This window comes from Acanthopagrus latus, chromosome 14 (genome assembly GCF_904848185.1).
Source record: "Acanthopagrus latus isolate v.2019 chromosome 14, fAcaLat1.1, whole genome shotgun sequence".
Taxonomy (NCBI): Eukaryota; Metazoa; Chordata; class Actinopteri; order Spariformes; family Sparidae; genus Acanthopagrus; species Acanthopagrus latus.
This window is the reverse complement of record NC_051052.1, coordinates 15,775,870-15,797,917: the sequence shown is the minus strand read 5'-3', so window position 1 is coordinate 15,797,917 and position 22,048 is coordinate 15,775,870. Positions and strand designations below refer to the sequence as shown.

Below are 22,048 nucleotides of genomic sequence, written 5' to 3'. Positions count from 1 at the left end.
TCCAGGGCCCCTGCAGGGCCCCATACCTCACACTGGGGACCAGTGCCAGGGGAGCCTCAGGATAAAGTAACTAGAGAAACTTTTCAAGGGATGTGACGTCAGACCGCCGCGCCTCTCCGGAGTTTACATGAAGTTAAACAAATTTAAATATTGCAAAATGGGAAGTTGGGGGATTTCAAAATAAAGTTTGACATTTGATGGCATTGTGCTCTGGCATCAAGGAGCAGCCATGAAGTAAAAATTAAATAAAATTTAAAAAAAAAGACATTCTTGCCTCAATACGTTGGCTGATTTAGACACATTTTGTACAGTGACCCTTCAAATGTGGTTATCAAACAGTTGAGATAGTAATATCTACCAAAGGCGGGATATTTGACAGTTTAACAATACCTACTCATGTCTAAATCTTCGTTAAGTATTTAATAATTGCCGTATGAATTAATTGTTTTCTGTTTGCATATGGGAAACCACATAAGTCAGTGCCAATATATCTGTGACAGCACAATGTTGGCCGATAATAAACAACTTGTGTTGTGAAGTCACATGAGGTTTTTTTTACACTGAAGTTCAATCTCAAATTAGATTATAATTGTATCTATCAAAATACATTTATGAGTAAAGTAGAAATAAATCCATATCTAAATGCACAATGTTGTACAAAGTGGAAATACTGAAGCAAAGTCTAATTACCTCATAAATGTACTTAAATACAGTCCATGAACATGTCAGTGAATAACGCGCTTGCTGTTGATCTTATTTTGAAAAATTGCAACCGGATGTGCAGTGCCGCACTGCGGCTAACTGTCGGTTGTGTCAGTCAGTCAATCGATGGTCCCGCTGCTGAGCAGAGCAACGGGGCGAAAAGATTTGTAAATCGGCACCAACAAGAGACTTAACTCTTCTGTTACACTTTAACCATCGAGAGGAATAAACCTATACCGGGTAAGCTTAAAAATAGACTTTTGTGTGGTACATTTTAACTTTTTACTGAAGGGGCTGTGGCTAATTCGCTAACATTAGGGCTAGTTAAGGGCTAACGTTAAAGTTACTTCCCGATGGAAGGAGGTTGATACTGTTCTGGACTAAAACCTTAAAATGATTTAACTGGGTAAAACTTTCAGTAACGCCAGTGTTAGTGTGAATTTATATGTATAATCAGATGAAGTTGACTGAAGTTAAACTCGTTCACTGTGACTGTATCTGCAATACGGATGCAGTAACGTTAACTTGGGTGTTCCAGCGGATTAAAAGTCCGAACATTCATGCTAAGCTAGCACCGTTGGTTCGTAGTAATTAATGTTCGACTTGTGGTTGTTTTGAACCGGATTAATTCGCGTAATCGAGTCAAGACGTGTGTAGTTTTCTCAGGGAGAGACTGGTGTTTCATTGCATGGAGTGATAAAGGGCGGGGCAGGTTTCGCAAGTAAAGATAACCCTTCTGGTACATGTCATATCACCCTGAATGGCATGTTTACATTACACAATTTGGTCATTTTTCAATGGACGGAGATGGCTCAGGTCTTGCTGGCTGCCTGGTGTCGTTTGAGGGGTACCCCGTGCTCCGGGCTCAGTCCAGCTAGTGCTTTGATATTGCGCAGTGCCAGCTAGGTGCCAAGATCAGTCCTGACTCATGTACTGTACATTTAACTCAAATTACATGTACATTGAAAAAATACTATACATCTCACCAATGTCAGGGTGGTTATAATAGTTTTAAGCATTCGGAGCCAAATACTTTTCAACCCGAGGTCATGAATCACGTGAAGCAGCAGGGAACAGGGAAGCTTCTGAGCATGACAAACTGCCACAGTCATGATATTGTCATGAATCACTGGAAGTTATCAGTCATCCCGGTCATGCAGCTGGGATATTTAGACATGCATAGAGACCATATATCTATGTGTTTGGCTCTTAAGGGTTGTCAGGATAAAGCAGTAGTGAAAGCTCTGTGAAAAAGCTGCTACTTCCTCTTTTCTGGGGGGCCATGTGAACCGATTGCTCCGTCACAGCACAGAGCTGGGCTAAACTTAGAATGGGTATTCCTGTTTAGGCTCTCCATTTAGAGGGATCGTTCCTCGTGTGTTCTCCGAGAGCACACGAGGAACAGTTGCAGGAATATCAACCAATGTCAGTGTGAGTGAAGTTGCTAAATGTACAGGTTTCCGCTTGGTTTAGTTTTATAAACTGAATATCTTTGGGTTTTGGAACTCTTACTTGGACAGAACAAGAAATCTGAGGATGTTGTCTTGTTTTCTCAGAACATATAATGGCCGTTTTTTAAAGACTTAATTATCAACTGAGCATGAAACAGGTGTGACTTGCAGCCCTTACTCCGAACCCTTCTGGTTATTGTAAATACAGTAAAGAAATGCCGGAAAAATTCAAATGCCAAAGTCAAATTTGAGGTTCCTCTGTGATCTCTGTCTTTGTGAAGGAATTTGCTCATGTGTTCATGGCTCTTTCCTGAAAAGTCTGCAGCTTTAAAAGCATCACATGAGGTGCGAGGCGGCATGCAGGACAGGGGCTTCCACAGGAAAAAGTGCCTGCCGGTTACGTCAGGATCTCCCCTTCCCTGTCATGTAATACTGAATTTCCCTCCATTATGTTCCTCTCTATGCTGCTGGCGTGACCAGTGGAAAATGCCTGAAAGTGTGGAACAAATGCCATTGTTTGTCCCGGACCATGGAGCAAGGGGTTTTTGAGCAGGCGGACTGGTCAGTTATGTTGAGGCTACAGTTGACCTAGTGCTGATGGATCCAATGGCTCATTGTCTGGTGTTTTGGAGCCTCTTAGCCACAGTTTGACGCCGTGTCAGTGGATAGGTGGCAGTGAGTAATCGAGAGAATCCACATTGGAAATATTCCTGTGAGATCAGCAGTCCCTTACGTGCAGCTGTTGAGCTCACATGAAGAAGGAGGGCAAGGGTGATTGACTGACAGGGAAAGAAAATCGGGGTCGTGACCTGCCATTGCCATGGAAACTTCTGACCTTCAAGCTCGTGTGCAAGCGTGCAAGTAGAGAGAAAGAAGCAAAGGAATGATTGTATTTTTTTCTCTCATAGCTCAGTCGGGATTTAGCAACGTCCTGCTGTGAAACCGCAATATTGAAGGGATAGATCAGCTCAGCTGCACTCCCCGCCTGTGAGGTATTGCAGTCGTTTTATGCAACAAAGGAAGGAAATGGGAAAAAAAAATGTCAGAAAGGCAATATTCATTTGATTAAGACATAAAGGCATTGCTGAGTACTACTAGTAATTTTAAGCTTCCTTGTTATGTAACCGTAGTCTTTCCCTTCACTACCCATGATTGATGTTTGCTCCCTGGATTTAACTGAGTCGAGTGCTTTAGTTAAGTTTATTTTCTGTATTAAATGTCTGAAAATACTTAAAAGTACTTGTTACAACTCCTTAAACAAAATCTTGAGCAACAACTATTAGATTAACTGTATGATTAATTCAAATTATTTGGTTGCCGCTTCTTCAAGCTGGTTTTCTTCATTTTATATCAGTGCAAATGAAGTATCCTTGGGTTGTGGACACTTTGATGGACATACAAGTAATTTGAAGAGAAGCTTAAGGTGATGGGAAGGCATTACTACTTGCTAACTTACTATAGACCAGACAAATGTATATCAAAATGGACTGTTGCTGCATTGATAATACAGGATTGGTCATGTGCACCCCTGGTTCATTTTATTATTACATAAGACGAATAAGTGGAGCAAATTGTCATATTCGAGAAACTGGAACAAGGACATGTTGGGTATTTTTACTTGAAAAATGACTTTAATGATCATTTGATGAGTTTGACAAACCATTGCAAAATTAATCTCTGTTGCTCAATTAATTCATTAATCTTTTAAGCTGTAATGGTCAGCCAGAAGCAAGAAAACCAGCTGAAAAGAAAAGGACAAGTTGGTTCCTCCTGTAGTTAAAACCCTGAGGGGGGTAACACATGCAATCTCTTTTTGATATAAGCAGTGTGAGTTCTTGCTTACACTGATAATGATGCAGACAAGGTTGAGAAGTGTCAGTATAACAGGATAACTCCACTGACTGCACACACATTTCCCCTCTAGCAGTTACCGATTAGGCTTGCCAGACTGAGGTAGAATGAAATGTCAAGATTGTGTGACATTAATCTGCTGATGTCCTTGCATTTACTTAGATTTGTTTCCTGGTGCTCTGATTGTGTTTTTCACCCAGTAACTTAACAAACACAGCTTCAGGGCAGGTATGCATGTGTCTGTCAGTTCTGTATGTGCTCATCTATGTGGTTCTGTGTATCCTGTTGTTTCTTGCCCCTCAGTTCCATTCATGACGCTGTTACTGTCTGACAACCTCCAGAGCCCTCCGAGAAACATAAACACTGGCTGAATACACAGTTCGCTGGTGGTTTGTGGGAAAGAATATGCTCTTATACACAAGGGATTGTTTTCCCCAACATGTTGCATACCTTGTTGCTCCCTCTTGGTCTTATTCCCCTCCCTGGCCCAATTGGCATCTTGTGTGTCTGTCACTGAAACGTGACTCAGGTCTTCTCGTTTCCAGCTGTACAGTAAGCTTCCATGTGCTTTTAATAACACACCGACATTTTCTGTCTTGATATATCCCCCTCCCCCCCTTTAGCTTACACTTGTCACAGTCAGCTGCCGCTCCTTGAATCATTATCCACAGTATCAACAAACTACTGATATTTGTTAACCATACTATATATTCATGTGTTTGTGTAAGGAGTTAGATGAGTAATGACAGTGTGGGAACTTTTTTAATATGCTAAAATACATTTGTTACCTCTGCCAAGAAGGTTATGTTTTGCCAGTGTCCATTTTTAGGTTGGCTTGTCAGCAGGATTACACAAAAAGTACTGAACAGATTTCCATAACACTTTGATGGAGAATGGATCTCTGCCCAGAAGAGACTCAGTAACGTTTGGTGTGGATCTGGATCAAAGTGACAATCCAGGAATCGATTTGTTTAACATTTACTTTGCACATTTAGGTGACTGGTATCTACTGAATGACAATTTCATGGGGACCCAAAGAAAAATCTGGATCTAGGGGATTTAAATAAGATTTATTTGATAATGGATTATATTTATTGGAATCAAGTTGGGCCTAGGCAGAGGTATGCAATCTATTGAGTACCATTCCAGTTCACTCCAAATTCCAGCATGCTCGGTACATTTACTTATCAGACTTCCGCGGATATCATTGTTGTATTTGATTACATAATCATTAAGCCTGCAACTTAAGAACCCCAATTCAGCCAAGTTTCTCCAGAATTGAAATCGTGCATTTTCTGTCAGGAAAGATGGTTTTATGTGTTGCCAAATGCCAGAATTATATATGACAAGAACACAATGTCAGATTAGTACTTTCTCTGTTTTAAATTCTCTAGAAATTCTGCTCATTGCTCTGTGGGTTTCTTTTTTTCTGTGTGTACATAGCAGCACACAGTGTTTGATTGTCCAGCGTTCTCCTGTAGAGTGACAGATTGAGTGGACTTCAGACCTCGACTTAACCATGAGCATTGTTTACAGTACTGGGTCAAGTCGCGTTCAATTGTTTAATGCAGTCCCCACGTCCTACACAGCCAAGGGTGTGCAGACGGCTGTTCCTGTTGATTACATCAGACATGGCAAAGAGCTTTTGTGATGAAGGAATTCCCGTTGAACTGCTGTTGCTCAAGAATCTTTGGATATGCAAGGTCGTTTTCCATACATATGCTTCCTTCTCACTGTAAATGTTGCAAGTAGAGCCACTTAATTGTTAAACCCAATCTACATACGTCTAACTACAACACAATCTTTACTGTGATACTGTTCACTTTAACAGATAAGAAAACATGGAATCTCCTGATGAAGCCTTGTGTAAATGTTGTCTTTTGTTTACCTTAATGGCTGCATTAAGGCTAGTTGATTCAGTTTGGATACATTTTATGCTGCTGTGGCCTTTTCTGTCAGTGGAATATTGTGCTCAGTGGAGTTTAATGTCAGACGACCTGTTGCCATGTTTAGAGAAGATATTTGTGGCTCGTTCCATTTGTCCCTTGTGTATCCCTGTCTTGTGCTGCAGCAGTGATTGGTGAATGACAAATATGGACAGCTGTTAGGGAAATGCAGAAGGGACAAGATAACAACACTGGACTGGATAATGTCTGATTTTATACTCTTAGAAAGCAGCTTCTGTTGTTTTCCTCATTTTCTATTACACACAGTCATAATTTGGGAAGAGTCTCACCACTAAACACTCTAATAGGTTGTCCCTTTGCGTATGAGGCAGTCCGCAAAGCACATTACTATTAATGCTTTTGAGGGTTTGAGGCAAGGCGGAAAACTTTGGACTTCTGCCAGTATTCGGTCTTTGTATTGTGTGTTTGTTCGTGGCCAAAGCTTCCAGGCTCAGTGTGATTCAAAGCCTGACTGTAAGATGTATCAGTATCATAATGTATTATAATAACAATGATAATATCATAAAAGTCCAAAAGGATTTACATTTTTGCCAAAGATGTTCAGTTAATTGTCATGTCTGATAACAAAAGGCAGCACCTTTGAGTATCTGGAAACTGATCATTATCAAAAATTTTAGTAGATTTAAATCAATTTCACATTAATCCACAAATGTATTCAGCTTTAAATATTATAAGAAGCAGCATAGAACAGTTTTTATTGTGTCATTATGACACTGTTTTATTTTCTGATCTTCAAGGCTGGAGGTTTACAGTTGATTGACCAAAATGTGATGAACTCTTGACTGTTCACTGTTTTGCTGACACAACTTCATTAAAACGTGTATCTAGACATTAGATTAGTAGATTAATTTGTTACTTGTCAAACTTGTAAAATGTCATCACGTTAAACATATTAAAGCTACCGAGTAAAAAATACTGCAACATTATTCAAGTATTTAATGCATATGAGATGCTCCACACACCCAATAGGGTCTGTTATCAAGGCTTTCTTTCATGAGGAAGTTGAGTAAAATTTGACATCTGGGTTTATCTAGAAATAGTGATGGACAACATCTGTTTGTGTGTGTGTGTGACTGTGTGTGTGTGTTTGACCTGACTGAAAACTACAAACAAACTTAAAGGGAGAATTGTTTCTCGGCTACTGTGATCACAATACAGCCCTCTGTCCAAGTCCAGCCCTGGAGGGCACGGACCACCGACCACTGACCAGCACGCACACACTCATACAACAAACACCAGCCGTCATAGTCTCGCTATTTCACTCAACTGAAAGAGGCCCTGTGTGTTCACACTTGGCACTAAAATGCATCATGTGTGATGATCCGATCACAAATGTAGGGCTTCAAATTAGAGCTGAGTATTCTGACAGATTTTAGTGATGTTTGAATGAGTACGACACACGATCAGAGTAAGCGATGGAGAAAGAGACTGTTGTGTCTGAATGTGATGCCTTTATATTTTATTGAAAAATGGATGGGCAGTAAGTACCAAGAAATTGCTGCACAGAAAGCTTGCTTACACAGATACTATTTAATTTTATTTATTGTTGTCAATTTTATAGACTACATTTCTATATTTCTGAGTCATATTCATAATCATCATCTTTCTTGTCGTTTGTATTTTTTTGTTGTAGCTGTTTTTACGAACTTTCTATTTATTTAAATTTAAGTGAAGTTTTGTGTTTACAACATAACATAACAGCTAATGATTATTTTCTTTGCCAGTTGATATTTTTGTCCCATGACGATTCATGCAAACTAGACAAACGTGACTTCTGTTGTCTAAAACCAAAAGAAAGAAGACGCTGTAACCCAGGAATATTTGGCATTTGGCATCAAATCATCAACCAAAAGTAGTTTTTCAATTTTATGTCTCAGCTCAACTTTTTTTCAAGTTAATTTGATATGAGATTATTTAACATGTGCATATTAAATACTTACCAAACATCTTTATGTTTTGTGTTAGTGTTAATACAGACAACTTATCAGAGTTTTTATCTCTCACGTATCTATATCTGTCGTGCATCAAAACTCACATAGGCGTGAGAAATGCCTTTCTAAATAGTATTTGTTTTTCATACAGTAATGTATTGCATGGCTGAGCTTTAGTGCTGCAGTCAGTGATTATTTTCATAATCAATTATTTACAAATCATTCTTTTAGCAATAAATTAATTATTTAGTCTGTTCTGTGAAAACTGATGGCAGATGGCACTTATTGATGATTCCTCTCTTAAATGACTAATCAATGACTTGATTTGGCCTAATTTATTTTTTATTTCCTATTAGTGGTTGCTGTTCTCCTGGAGGTGCGATATAATGCGAGCCGGAAAGTACAATCTGATCTTAAGAGGTCACTTGAGATGCAATTTGAGGCGACTTCTGAAGCTCACAGTCTGTCTCAGCTGGACGTCACCACAATGTGAATATATATGGGTACAAGATACCAGATCTAGATCTGAACAGGGCCAGTCAGAGCTGTAAAGAGAGGAGACTCTCTCGGCTGATGGAGAAAGGAAGAGGATGGGGGAGTGGAATAAAGGGAGACTGTTTGTGGGGCTGTTGGGTTTGAAATGATGGACGTGAGGAGAGAAGAGGGGGAGAGGAAAGTAACAGAGGACCGACTGTCGTATCCGTCTGAAGGAAACGGAAGCTGCCCGCTGTGTGCTTCATGACAGTTTCTTTTTCTTTCTCTCTCTCTCAGACACACAGATAGAGTTTAGCTGAAACTCGATGTGCAGTGTGTTGAGGAGAGCGAGGTTATTTAAATGAACAAGAACAACCACCTGCTGCTTGGTTTCTCAAACCAGATCACACACTTTCACTCCCCTTTGTGTCTTTTTATCACTTCTCTGTACTGTTTCCTTCTTACTAAGAGTATACACACTCGGATCACTGATCCACATCTGTAGTCTCTGAGGAGTGTCACTGTGACAGGATGTTGGCGTCTCTCAGCTGTTGGTTTCAGAATGCATATAGAGAAAACAAGTCTGTGTGCTTTGCTGTATATGATTAATAACTCTGCCGAACCGCTGTCTTTAATGTTGTGTATTTTAGGAACACAGCTTGTGAATATGACATATTTATAAAGTGTATTATGTTCTTGCAGGCACTATACTTGTTTTTGTGCAGTTGCAGTTTTTGTGCTTTTCTTTTTTTTTGCTTGTGTCATTAAAAAAAACATCCTATGTAGTCACATGTAGTGACTTGAGTGAGCTAAGAGGGTGTTTCCTTCGCATTCATTCATGACACGTTATTTGTTTTTTGTGTATTTGTAGGCCCTACACACTGAGTGTAACTCAGGGCAGCAGCGATGTCAGGCTCCTACGATGACTCCATGATCGATGTCTCCAGTGACAGCTTCTGGGAGGTAAGATGCTTAAAATCCTTTCACATTACCCGCTCTTAAATCCAAGGTCACACTTCATTTATAGTGAATGTTTGTTTTGGAAACTGCTGTGGTGAGATGACATTTACATCTCAGCAGGAACGGGTGAAATGAGTAGAAGAAATCCAGTGAAATATAACAACTGATATAAATTATGAATCTGTTTCCTCTGTTGCTCATTCTCAGGTTGGTAACTACAAGCGAACAGTGAAACGGGTAGACGATGGCAACCGACTCTGTAATGATCTCATGAACTGTCTTCATGAGCGGGCACGCATTGAAAAGTCTTATGCACAGCAGCTCTCAGAATGGGGGAAGCGCTGGCGACAACTCATAGAAAAAGGTAGTAATATTGTCAGTACTTGTATTGAGAAATATGTTTTGTTTTGAAAATACTGTGCTTTGTCTAAGAGAGAATGTATATTGGACCACAACAATATGCTAATGCAAAAGACATACTTCTTCATAATCCCTAAAAGCCATTCATAGAAACTGACTAATATTAGAAAGGAAAACATCTCTTTCCTCAGGTCCTCAGTATGGTACATTGGAGCGAGCGTGGTCCGCTCTGTGCACAGAGGCAGAGAAGGTGAGTGAACTCCACATGGAGGTGAAAGCAGCGCTGATGGGGGAAGACTACGAGAAGTTGAAGAATTGGCAGAGAGACGCCTACCACAAACAGATGATCGGCGGCTTCAAAGAGACAAAAGAGGCTGATGATGGCTTCCGTAAGGCTCAGAAACCCTGGGCAAAGAAACTCAAAGAGGTTTGGATATATTTTCATTTAAGTTATTTTTATCAAATGTGTTCTTAACTATAAACGGCCGAGCACTTGCCACAGGGCAGCCATTTTTCATGTCACTGATTACAGCCATAACTATTAATTTTACCCTTCAGTTCACATGATTACATATTACTTACTCACTATTGTTTTCCTTCCATGACTACCTGCCTACTAAACAACAACGGAGCAGGAACCGCAGTTGCACGTTCGCTTCATAAGAAGCTTTGCCAAACATTAGCCACAGTCTGCCTAGGTGGCAGCCAGTTAGTGTATCCTATACTTACTTGACAGTCAGTAAAACGGAAGGAAACACAGAGAGCTTTGAGGGTGACTGGCACCTCTTAGTTCAAAATAAGGTCAATGCATTTCCTACTACTGCTTTCGTTTTAGCAACCTGTTTACCCGCACATTCCTTCCTGTTTGTGCTCATAAGCGTGTGCACATGGAAGTGTTTGTTTGTTCAAAGCCACGGGAGGTTTCGTAACCACCAAGCTCCTTGCTCCCATTTCCTGCGTGTGTGTGATGTCACAATGTGTGGTGACATCCTGGCCTTGTCATTGAGCAGGGACAGAACAATGCAGTTTCGTAGCCATAGAGATTTATTGATTGACCAGACAGACGGGGACAAGTGGTGGAGGGCATGGAGGAAATGAGGCTAATTAACTGGTCTAGAAAATGAGTAGCTGACATATGTGACGTGGGCAGCAGCTCAATAACAGACACATACATGCTAAACTAGATGCAGTATTTGACTCAGCCCTCTTGTGTTTTAGTGGATTGATATTTTGTTTTCTACACTCACAAACAGGAACACTCAACTGCCTGTTATATCAAATTAGGGAGGAGGACAAGCTGTTGTCTCTGTATTTTAAGTGCCCTCTACTTATGATCTCATAGTTTGTTGAGTAGGGACATGGCTGCTCTGGCCTTGTCCCAAGTTACACCAAGACACTCAGATAGTGCCACCATGGATAACTTTGCTTCCTTTGTGTAATACTTGTTGGAGTTTAAATGTAGACAAAGTGACAGAGGAGTAGATAATCCCCATTGTCCTAAATGCAGTCATAAATGCAGCATATATAAAAAGTCATACATTTGTCTCCACGTTAACTTCACCCATTCCAAAACCTGAGGCCTCAAATTATTAAATTTCTCAAAGGAAGAAGTGGGATGTAGTGATGCAAAAAGAGGAATGACGCATATTTAGCCAGGTTTTCAGGCACAGCCCTGCTAACAAAGAGAAAATCTAATTGAATGTCCATGTACGTTTTGGGAACAGATGGCTATATTTAGGACAGTTGACAATGATCTTTAAAAAAAAAATGTTGCTATAGGATAAAAAATAATGCCAGAAAGATGCTGTCACTAAATGCTGATGAAACAATGTCTAGTCATCCAGTCAGGCTGGCCGCTTTGCACCATTTTTACCTGCTTTCAAGTGTCCATTATAGACTGAATAATTAAACACACGTTTTGTCATGTGTTGGTGGTAGTTGCTAGGCTGAGGAAAACTGAAAGCAATCCAGTTGTCCTTGCAACACTTGGGGTGGGAAAACTTGTTTCAACTTTAAATCCCTCAGTCTGACACCAATCTTTAATTGCTTTCCACAGCTGTTCCAAGTTATTTTACAAGATATCCGCCACTGCCTGTATCTCACTACATTTTATTGGTTGAATCCACAGATGGAGACAATGAAGAAATCGTACCACTCTGCCTGCAAAGAAGAGAAGCTGGCAGCCAGCAGAGAGACCAACAGCAAATTAGAGAGCAACAACAACCCTGAAGCCCAAAAGAAGCTCCAGGAAAAGGTGGAGAAGTGTCAGCAGGAGATGCAGAAGGTAGGGCTTCCTTTGGAAAATGACTAGGCGGGGTGTCAAGATTACTTGCTCGGTGTAAATCCTTATAATTAAGTGTAGAGCAGCCTGTTTCAGGCCTTAGTTTAGCTGCCTTATAACAGTCTTTCAGAATCAGAAGAGCTAAACCCACGTTATTCTTTGGAAGGTACAGAGTTTTATACCTTTTCATTAGATTTTTTCCCAGCCCAAATTAATTTAAGAATTTGCACTACTCCTAAGACTTTTTTCCTTCTATAGATTATGTAACGAACATTGAGCCATATTGTGTGGGGTAGTGAAGACACGTAAGAGCATCTCCAGGAGTTTGTTTTCTAACGTGTATCCTTTTCTCCCAGACTAAAGAACGCTATGAGAAATCCCTGGAAGAACTCGACAAGTTGACCCCTCAGTACATGGAGAACATGGAACAGGTGTTTGAGCAGTGGCAGCAATTTGAAGACAAACGCATCCGCTTCTTCAGAGAGCTGCTGCTAGAGGTTAAACAACACTTGGACCTCTCAACCAATCACAGGTCAGAAACAGGACAATATTAAAAAACTCAGGAGTTGCTGTTACAGCTGTTTAAGATGCTTGAGATTTCGTGTTTCCCCTAGAAAATGATGCATAAAAATGTCTTCATAGATTCCAGACAATCTACCACACGCTGGAAGACACAATCTCTGCTACAGATGCTGAAGAGGACCTGAAATGGTTCCGGGCCAATTCAGGCCCTGGAATGCCAATGAACTGGCCACAGTTTGAGGTACTACACTCTTAATTTAATCAAATAAAAGAGTAAGGAACAGAGAGGAGGGCTAAATGTCTGATGGAGGAGAACCTTCTATAGTGGCTCTCAGTAGGTTCCCATAAAGTTTTCATGTAACAGACACACATTAGATCATGGTCCTTCACTTTATTTAAACACATGAACTCTTAAGAAAGTCCTATATTATTTAGTGAGGTGATTATGAACGAATTACAATCCTCACTTATTTTAAGTATTATTATATTTCTTATAGACCACCAGTGCTCTCCCAGGATCAGGTGTTAGAACCACAAGCCAAGATGACAGCAGTAATGGAACAATAAATCCCAAAAAATCCCCAACCAAGGGCAGCAGTTTTTGCAGAGTTACACGTAGCCCAAACAGGAGTAATAGCCCAGTTTCATTCTTGTCATTGAAGTATACTTTTTGGCAGTAGGGGTGGAAGTAAATCTGTCCTCAGCTGTCAGAGTGGCAATGAGAGGGATGTAGTTCATGTCATCTTCTCAGCAGGATGTGGGATGAAAAAAAGACAAGGAAAGGGGGTGGGGGGGGCTGCATGCACTTGTATTAATTTATATTGCTGTTGAGTGCTCCTGCAGGCATAGTTGTTCCAATGAAGCACCTTCTTCCACTTCGATCCTTACCCCACTGTTATTCTTCTTCCGCAACGAAATACACACCAAAAACGAGTAACACATAACCTGTCAGACAGCTTCAGCAGGGTAGATACCCAAAAGAATCTTGCAGGAGCAATACAGCACATTCATGTTTTGATTATTCTGCAAGCTACTGGCTCTCAAGATCGTGTAGCTTGTTTTTGGAGCATTCCCCGGAATAGTTTGCTTCTGGAAGGGATTTGTGCATTCACAAACTAACATTTCTTCGAGTTGATCTTCAGATTAGATTGTGTTTTAACCCTGCTCTACACCTGCCTCCCTTTCCCCGTGTCTGACAGACTTTGGACTGGTCCCATCCTCGCTCCTTTAAGAGAAGGTCCATTGTAGTGAGTTCTGCATGGGAGAGCTGTTCTTTCCACAGCAGCAATGGGCGGGGGGAGATCCTCTTTTTTTCTAACAACTCTCTCACTCCTTAATTCTTCCATCTGTGTGTGTGTGTGTGTGTTTGAGGTGGTTGTGTTTGCATCTTGTATCCAAGTTTCAAAGAAAAGTAATAAGACAAAGCGTCACGTAACTGTCCACGCTGTAATATGTTTAGGAAAATACGTAACATATATACCTTTGTTTCCTTTACCTGATTACAACAAGAACTTTACATACATTCCTCTTCCTGGATATCCGCATTTCTAGAGTTACTCCACACCAGCATGACACAGCTCTGACTGTCGGTTCTCTCTAACCTTTGAACTCTGACCTCTCAGTGGTCCCTTCCTCCTGCAATATGTCACATGATGGCACCGCTGCTCGGCAGTGATTTAAGAGGTCATGAGCCAGACCCAATGACCTTTTGATCTTTAAAAGTTTGAGAGGCCTGATAAATTAGAGGAGTCAGACAAGCTTTTTGGAAAGCTCAGAGGTCGTTCTTGCTGTTGTAATATATCTTTTATATGAAAGAGGGACAGTACGACTGCTGTCTGAATCCTCTTGATTTATTTGAAAGGGCTCCAAAACAAGACTGATGTCATGCCGTGACATCAGAAAGCTTGTCTGACTCCTCTGATTTATCAGGTCATGTTGTAATGGATGCTGGAAATTTCCAGCATCATCCAAATAAGCTTTTTAAAAGTTATTGTGAACGTAGAAGTCTGTTCACCAAAAATGAAACCAGGCCTGTGTGCAACATTTCTAACTATATCTGTTTATAATAGGCCTATCCCAAATACCATTTCAGGGGCTTAGAAGCTGCTTCCTTCCAGAAGCAGAGATAATTGATCTTAAATCTTATTGGCACGCTTGTGAACCACAGATTATATGTAACCATTATAGTGTAAAATACACTTTTACTGCCATTATTAGTTTTGAAAATAAAATTCCGTGAATCTCGATGCAAAGTCATAGTTAAAACAGAAAAGACAGATTGGTGAAGATGATGTAAAGTTGTGTCAAATCCTGTAGGCTTTGATTTCAGTGGTGTAACTGAGAGACTGGGCATGCTATCCATCATAGAAATAGATCATGTAGTTGTGATATTTACTGCGACTTTGGCAATATCTGCTGCCTTTCCTTCGATGCTCTCCAAATAGCTCCAGTCTCTGTGGCACAGAAGCCTTCTGTGTTGATAGGCTATAACTCGTGATGTGTGACTGGTCAATAGAATACTGATTTGGTTGTGATTACCATATCAACGGTAGATGCTCCAAAGCATTCAGATCAGCCTTTGTGTGCATAGAAACATTTTTTCTTTTATGACTGTTGTGTTCCAGTATATTCTCCACTCTCCTCTGGTTGGCCTCTGGTGGAGGGGAGACTCCTTGGTTCTGTGTTTCTTTCTTTCCATCAGGTGCTGGATACTGTACATGGCTGTGTCTCTTTGTTTCTCAGTCCCACACTGTACTATAAACACACATTCATGAACAGTTTTAAAATCCAGATACAGTTTAAGAGCCTGAGAACTTTTTGACACATTTTTGGACCACTTAATTGTGTGTGTATATTGCTGTGCACATGCCTCCAACCTGTCTTCCCACTACTATCTGTGAAGGCATGTTTTGAAGCTAAACCACTCAGTTTGCCAAGTTTGGCACAGTTTCAAACGTGATATTAAACTCTAAAATCTGTGTTTTTCAACCAGGACTGGTCCATAGATCTAAACCGAACTCTCAGCAGGCGAGAAAAGAAGAAGCCATCGGAGGGCGTCACTCTGACAGGCATCAGTCAAACTGGGTCAGACCAGCCTGCGCAGCCTGCCAAGACCAGCAGCAGGTAGACACCTGATCGCTCACTGACTCGCTTTTTCTGTCTTTAGCTGAGCACACACGATCCACACTTCAGAGATAATCCAGCACACAGTGTCCTCCTCTGAAAAAATTCTTGTTAAACATTACATAAGGGAAGCTCTGGGAGTGACGTGTAGTTATACGGCCGTTTCCTTGGTGACTGTAAACATTTTGTTGCAGTTAGTTGGAAAAGAATTCTTCCTGTGTGACTGGAGTCGGCTGGTACATGGCTGACCTGGAGCCAAAAAATAAAATGGAAATATTACTCACACACAGCGAGACATTCATAGCGTCAATATTAGCACTGGAAAAGTCCAAGAAGTCTGGATCAGTGGTCAAGTCAAACACCTGCACCTGGATTCATCATGTGGGTGATTGAGTAAAACAGTGTAACATTACAGACTTGTTTGAGGTTCAGGCAAAATGTTAGCAGCATTATAATACTTTTCTGATGATCTAATGGCATATAAATTTAATCAAACCACTCTGTCAGGGTTTAGAGCCACTTCAAGTGTGATTGGCAGTTCTAGTAACGTGATGTAATCTTTTTTAAGTCATGATAAGATAAGAGCTCCCTGTTGAGAAATGTGTCTTTGCTGTTGTGGCAACAGCACCAAGGACATATCAGCGACTCATGGAAACGACAACAAACAGCTGATTAAGATTAAAGCTTTCATGCATCCATCATCACAGTGAAAAAGCACATCACACAATTGGTGCACAGAGAGAAGTTGTGAAGATGTGACTTAAATTTTTGCATAAAATGAGAGGATTGCTCAGTCCTTAACTGAAGATGATCTTGTTCTGTGTCTGGCTAATCTGTTATAATTACTTGGCCTTTACTCCTCACATTCCATTGCAGCTTGGTAATAGGTTTCACTTATTTTACTGTACAAACACCTGCTGTCTTCCCATGTTCAGATAACAGTGGGAAGTGGTGTCTTGATGTGTGTGCTGTAGTGATGGGAGCTCTAGAGGAGTGTGTTAAGGAGTCACCAGAGAGAATGTCAAGCATTTGACCTCTGAACTTGGGAAAGTTGACTCTCATCGAGCATTAACAGCACATTGTTTTCCTGTCGTTTCCTCTATCTATGGGTGTGACTGGAGGATTTACAGGGTCTGGAGAAGGAAATCAGATACCATTATCTTTTTGTAGTAACGTTGACTGCGGTTCAAAAACAGACTTCACCCTGAAGGCTGTTTGACTTATTTTGATTGTAGTGAGAGTAGTATTTTATCAGCAATAAAAAGCCAGACCTTATTTGTATCAACGTTACCCATCCTGTTTTAATTTCCCTTTCTGTTGTCTAAACTTGGTGGTTTTAGCACCCGCTGAATACAACAGAAACACAGCTCTTTGAATAGTTATAACTGCAGGTTTGTTTGTTGACTAAAACCATCCAATGTTACTTTGTGCCAGACTCCCATGAGAGCAGTGTTTGTTGTAACAACTCCTCCAGCTCAGCTCATGGCAGAACATGGCATGACTACACAAACAAAGATGCTCACATTTCTCTGCTTCACACTCAGCTACAGCAACAGTTGTTCATGGTCTTATAATTCTGTAAACAGGGAGTAGAAACCCTGTGTTTCCTCTGATACAGGTGGAGGGTTAGTGTATACTTTTGTTCCTTGATGCAGGCAGTGACAATGACAGGAAGTAAACTGCCCTTGTGAGACTTGAAAAGAAAGATTTTGCACCCACATAATGCATAGCTGACAATCAAACGTTTGATGTGTTGCACAGGAAATTGATGTCATGGTGTCTTTTCTGTATGTTTAGACCAAAACACAGTTATTTTGTTGGTTGATTGTTTGTACTGCCTTGGTGATGACATTCATATAGAAAAACAATAATTACTGCTTCCTTTATATCTTGAAACAAAGCCACATTAACTGTTCACTGCGTCCTGCCTGTCTTAGCTACTATTGCTACATGTGTATGGTGTTCCATTGTTATAAGGCTCATGTGCAGTTTCCATTTTTGTAATATTATATCCTTGATTTGAGACTGAGATTATCAAAGCAGGGTTCATATTTCTAGTTGGCAACATGTTTTCTCAGAAATAAGTTAGCAAGCAAACTTTGGCTGACTTTATAATGTTTCCACATCCCTTTAAGAGGATTTTAAATGTGCACCGCATGGCTGCATACTGCTAATATTATTACATTTCAGCAGGTTTAGTTTTATGTTGAGGGACAGGAGCTCTGCAACTAAAATTAATTCATTCAGGCATCCAGGACCAGCTTTCAGTGAGGAAATTCCACTTGTGATAAGAGAATTGTTATGTAAAAATGCTATTACAGCTTACATCGTATTGGTCCTCTCACATCCCCCTCCACATCACTTTTCGAAATCGGAAGCTTGCCTGTGATTGGACAATTGGACAAATGGTCACAGTGTTTATCCTCTGGGTTACACTATACCCCCTTTGTAATAGGTCCAGAATATGAAGAAGCATTTGCTGTTAAAAACAATCGTTGGCCATAAGCATCACCTCTTCCTGGCTTCGCCCCTCTTTGAACTTGACCACAGGCCATATATGTCAAAGGTGTGTTTTTATGTGTGTGTGCATGTCAACAACCCGTCTCTCACTGTGCCCCATGTTGTCAGCCTGACTGTGCCCACTAAAACAGCACCAGTGGGCTCAAACCCCTTTGAAGATGACGAAGATGAGGAAGAGGAGGAAGAAGAGGAGATGGCCGTGGAGCAGCGGACTACAGTCAACCACAACAGTGTGAAAAAAGAGGAAATAAAAACGTTGGTGAACAGGAGAAACAAAAACCTCCGCCCCACCCACAAGCTCCCCCGCCTTTTTCTGTTTCTATCTTTGTTTCGCGGATCACCGTTCTTGCCATTTCTTGTTCTTGGTTACTCACTTTACTCCCTTCCTCTTTCATTGAAACCCTCTCTCCTCCCTCAGGTGGCAGGTTGTTGTTTTGCTCTGCATGGTCAGTGGAATTGCATTGCACACAAAGCCAGTGTGTGTCTGTCTTTCGCTCCTAACAGTGCCATGTTTTGCAGAACATTTAAAGTCATGCGCATGGAGGCGCATGTCTCTGCTGCGGGAAATCCCAATATGTCTCAGTCTTACAGTCAGATCTAACTATTAGACACATGTTAATGGGTTGGGTGTTTATATCAATTAGCGGGGTGCATAATAATAAAATACAAAATACAAAAAAGGACAATTTAGGTTCAAATTTGTGTCAGTCTTTGAGCAAACATCAGACAGCATCTCAAATGTTTAATTGTAGAAGAAAAAAGTCAACAGTGAAATTTGCAATAAAAGACACTGTGAGCAGATCTGACTGTAAATCCTTTATATGTGTGCCGGTGTGTGCGTTTACTGTCTTCAACTTCTAACTCTTGTCAGAGAGCGTTCTCTCTGGTGTTTAGGTGGCTCCCTCTATTGGCCGCTCAGGTTAAAATCCAATCATGCATTCACACAATGATTTGTCTTGCTTGGTCTCATGTTGCTGTATTTTTCATGTGCCTTTTCGATACATGGTCATGTTGTTTTGTTGCATTGCCTCAGCATTGTGCGCACTCTCACCTGATCTTAAAGTATCATCAAAGCAGTTTTTGAATCACTTGTCATGCTGCCTGACCTGAATGCTTGCTTTGTAGCGTTGATGCCGTGTAAGCATGTTTTCCATTTATTTAGATCTGAAAAGAACGTTTTCAGGACGAATCACAAAGCTGTCCACGGATTTGTAGTCACCATTTTTTGCTTTTTGTGTGTTTTATAGTTATTTTTCTCCCCTTTCTAACTCTGAACTTTTGTCCCTGCTATATCCCGTCGATGCTGTAGGCCCTGAGATAAAAATAAGAATACATTTACGAAGTTGCTCTTTTTGTCTGTCAACCCAGTGCGAGCAGTATGGAGAAGACTCCAGACTGGTCGGATGAAGACACAGGTGGTAACAACCCTTTCTCCGCCAACGGTGAAGGGAATCCTTTTGAAGATGAGCCGGCTTCTCCAGTCGTATCTGTGCCCGTCAAAGCCCTCTATGACTATGAAGGACAAGAGCAGGATGAGCTGAGTTTCAAAGCAGGTATGTAGCAGTTAAGATTTTTGTTCACCATGACCCATGCGTTATTTCCCGAAAAAATCATGAAAATATTAAAAACAACCTTTATTGCAATGTTAAAGAGAGTGAAAAAGAATCCTGTACCAAAAGTTAATGAGACCCCTCCAACATAAATGCTTGTCTTCATTTGTCTCCAGGGGACGAGTTCACCAAAATTGGCGAAGAAGATGATCAGGGTTGGTGCAAAGGTCGGCTCAAGGACGGACAGACGGGCCTCTATCCTGCTAACTATGTCGAAGACATCCAGTAATGATTCATCGCAGGTGAATAAATGTGAAGAAAAGAGAAGGTGACAGTGCGGCTGGAAACCAGAAGGCTCTGCTTTATTTTCAACCCTTTTCTCCCTGTCGGTGAGGGCTGGACTGGTGCGGGAGACGGATGGAGACAGAGAAGAGAGAAGTTGCAGATTATTAAAAGACCTCTTGAGATATCGATGCTTGTCACAGATTGACCCTCATAGAAACCTATGCAGAGCTGGAAATTAACCGCAGGTTTCCAGATGATTCCAGACGAGGAAGATCACAGAGGAAAATTGCTGTTGATGTAAAATATGTTACTTAGAATCCCATTTATGCTGTTACAAAAATAATAGCTTTTTCAAGTATATATTAGATAAGATCAATGAAATGTATGTGTGAATTTATATATTGTTTAAATGAAACACTGGGATGGCAGTCTGACAAATCGTCTTGCAATGTTACATGCAGCCTTAATATGCAAGCCACTATGGATTCATTAAGGGAGATGACCCTCTTTATAACCATAATGATATGTTGTAGGTTTTAAACCGTTTCTGCCTGTTAGAATCCAGTCCATAAATGTTACATGTTTGATTTATTTTTTCGGCAGAGTATGCCCTTATCTTGAGATTAACTTGATTTTAAACTAGTGCTTACATTGTTCTGTCATTCCTTTTTCAGGGGTTTGTTTTTCCATTCAGTTCATTTACTGTTCTGGTCATTTTGTGAGGAGTGATAAAGACCAGTTGAGCCTCATCCTCATGTAGTCTTCATTTAGCTCACAGTGGGTAGGTTCCTCTAGTCACTGCAATTGAATGTATATTCACTGATTGTATTTTCACACTTATTGATTGTTCACTTTTGCTGATTTTTTTTCACAACCACTGACCCATTAACCCCCCCTGAGCAACTGTTCTCAAGCCTTTCACTCACACAGTAGATTGTATTGAATAATTTTAAGGGTTATTTTTCATGCAACACTGAAAGTTCGTCACATAAGTTTCTCTCACTTGAAGCTCCATGTTTTAATTCTCTCAATGAGTTAGGGGAGAGTATTTTTAGTGATTGTTTTTTTTTTTTTTTTTTAATAAGTCATAGTGATAAAACCACAGCCTGGTATTGCGTTGCATACATGCATGTACATAGCCTGGATAAAACATATTGGAACAAATGAAGCATTGAGGTCAGATGATATGTAGTTGGAAATGGGTGATTGTTAATTTATGATGCCACAAGTGCTTTTGTTCTACTCTTGTTAAAATGCTGTGACTGAGAAACAGTTTGTATAGTAATTGAATATTTTATGGCAAATATCCCTCGAATCTGTTATTTTGTTATATTTGTAAATATGATTATTTCTTCCCGTCACAGAGGGCCATACTCACTGACTAAATCAACAAACGCCATGTGAATAAATATTAATTTTCTCTTCGGAGCTATGATATGAATGAATTAATACAAATGTTTTGGGTTTTTTTGGCTCGCATTTCTGCAGAGCTTTTCACTTGTGCGAACACCAAATTCATGAATTGCCCAGCGTATCAATGAACTCTACAAAAAAATGCTATTTGATGCCTTCAACTGCAGCACGAGAGGAAGATGAATTGTGTCATCTTTAATAATAAGGAGACGGGAGATGTTTTGACATGTTTTCAGGGCATGCTGTCGTCAGAACGCAGCAACAGCTGTACTTGCACAGTAAGATTTGTAAATGTTGTCCCACAACATAATAAATGAATTTATCAAAGAAAAAAAAAAGATTGTCATTGTCTTGAATACTCATAATTCTTAATAACTTTTCTTTTTCTCTTTTATGTGATGTACTGTATACATTAACATGTACTTTTCATATCACCTCAGTCTAAATCTAGTTATACTGGTTCTGCACTAGTTCCAAGTTAATGAAATGCAAATTTCCTGAACCCAATAAAAAACAGGCTCAATAGTTTTCTTACAAAGATAAAATAAGTCGACACAGTACAGGACAAATTTTAGCGCAATCCAGTGAAAAAATAAGTGTGTTGACATATGTTGAAAAAATAGAGGTAGTCTAAATATGTGAAGACATGAATACATAT

General features: G+C 40.2%; 1 protein-coding gene across 2 annotated transcripts; it reads left to right on the top strand.

Moving 5' to 3' along the window:
- The first annotated feature begins 789 nt into the window (after positions 1-789).
- Positions 790-21,728, top strand: pacsin2 (protein kinase C and casein kinase substrate in neurons 2). 2 transcript variants are annotated; one of them, XM_037121569.1, is made up of 11 exons: positions 790-942; positions 9,248-9,339; positions 9,544-9,700; positions 9,888-10,123; positions 11,825-11,980; positions 12,334-12,509; positions 12,620-12,740; positions 15,492-15,622; positions 18,251-18,397; positions 19,511-19,695; positions 19,869-21,728. In XM_037121569.1, exons 2-11 carry the CDS (start codon positions 9,283-9,285, stop codon positions 19,979-19,981), a joined length of 1,479 nt encoding a protein of 492 aa, XP_036977464.1. In that variant the 5' UTR covers positions 790-942; positions 9,248-9,282; the 3' UTR covers positions 19,982-21,728. The 2 variants fall into 2 exon arrangements, with proteins under 2 accessions (XP_036977464.1, XP_036977465.1); XM_037121570.1 differs by lacking the exon at positions 18,251-18,397.
- Positions 21,729-22,048: the final 320 nt, after the last annotated feature.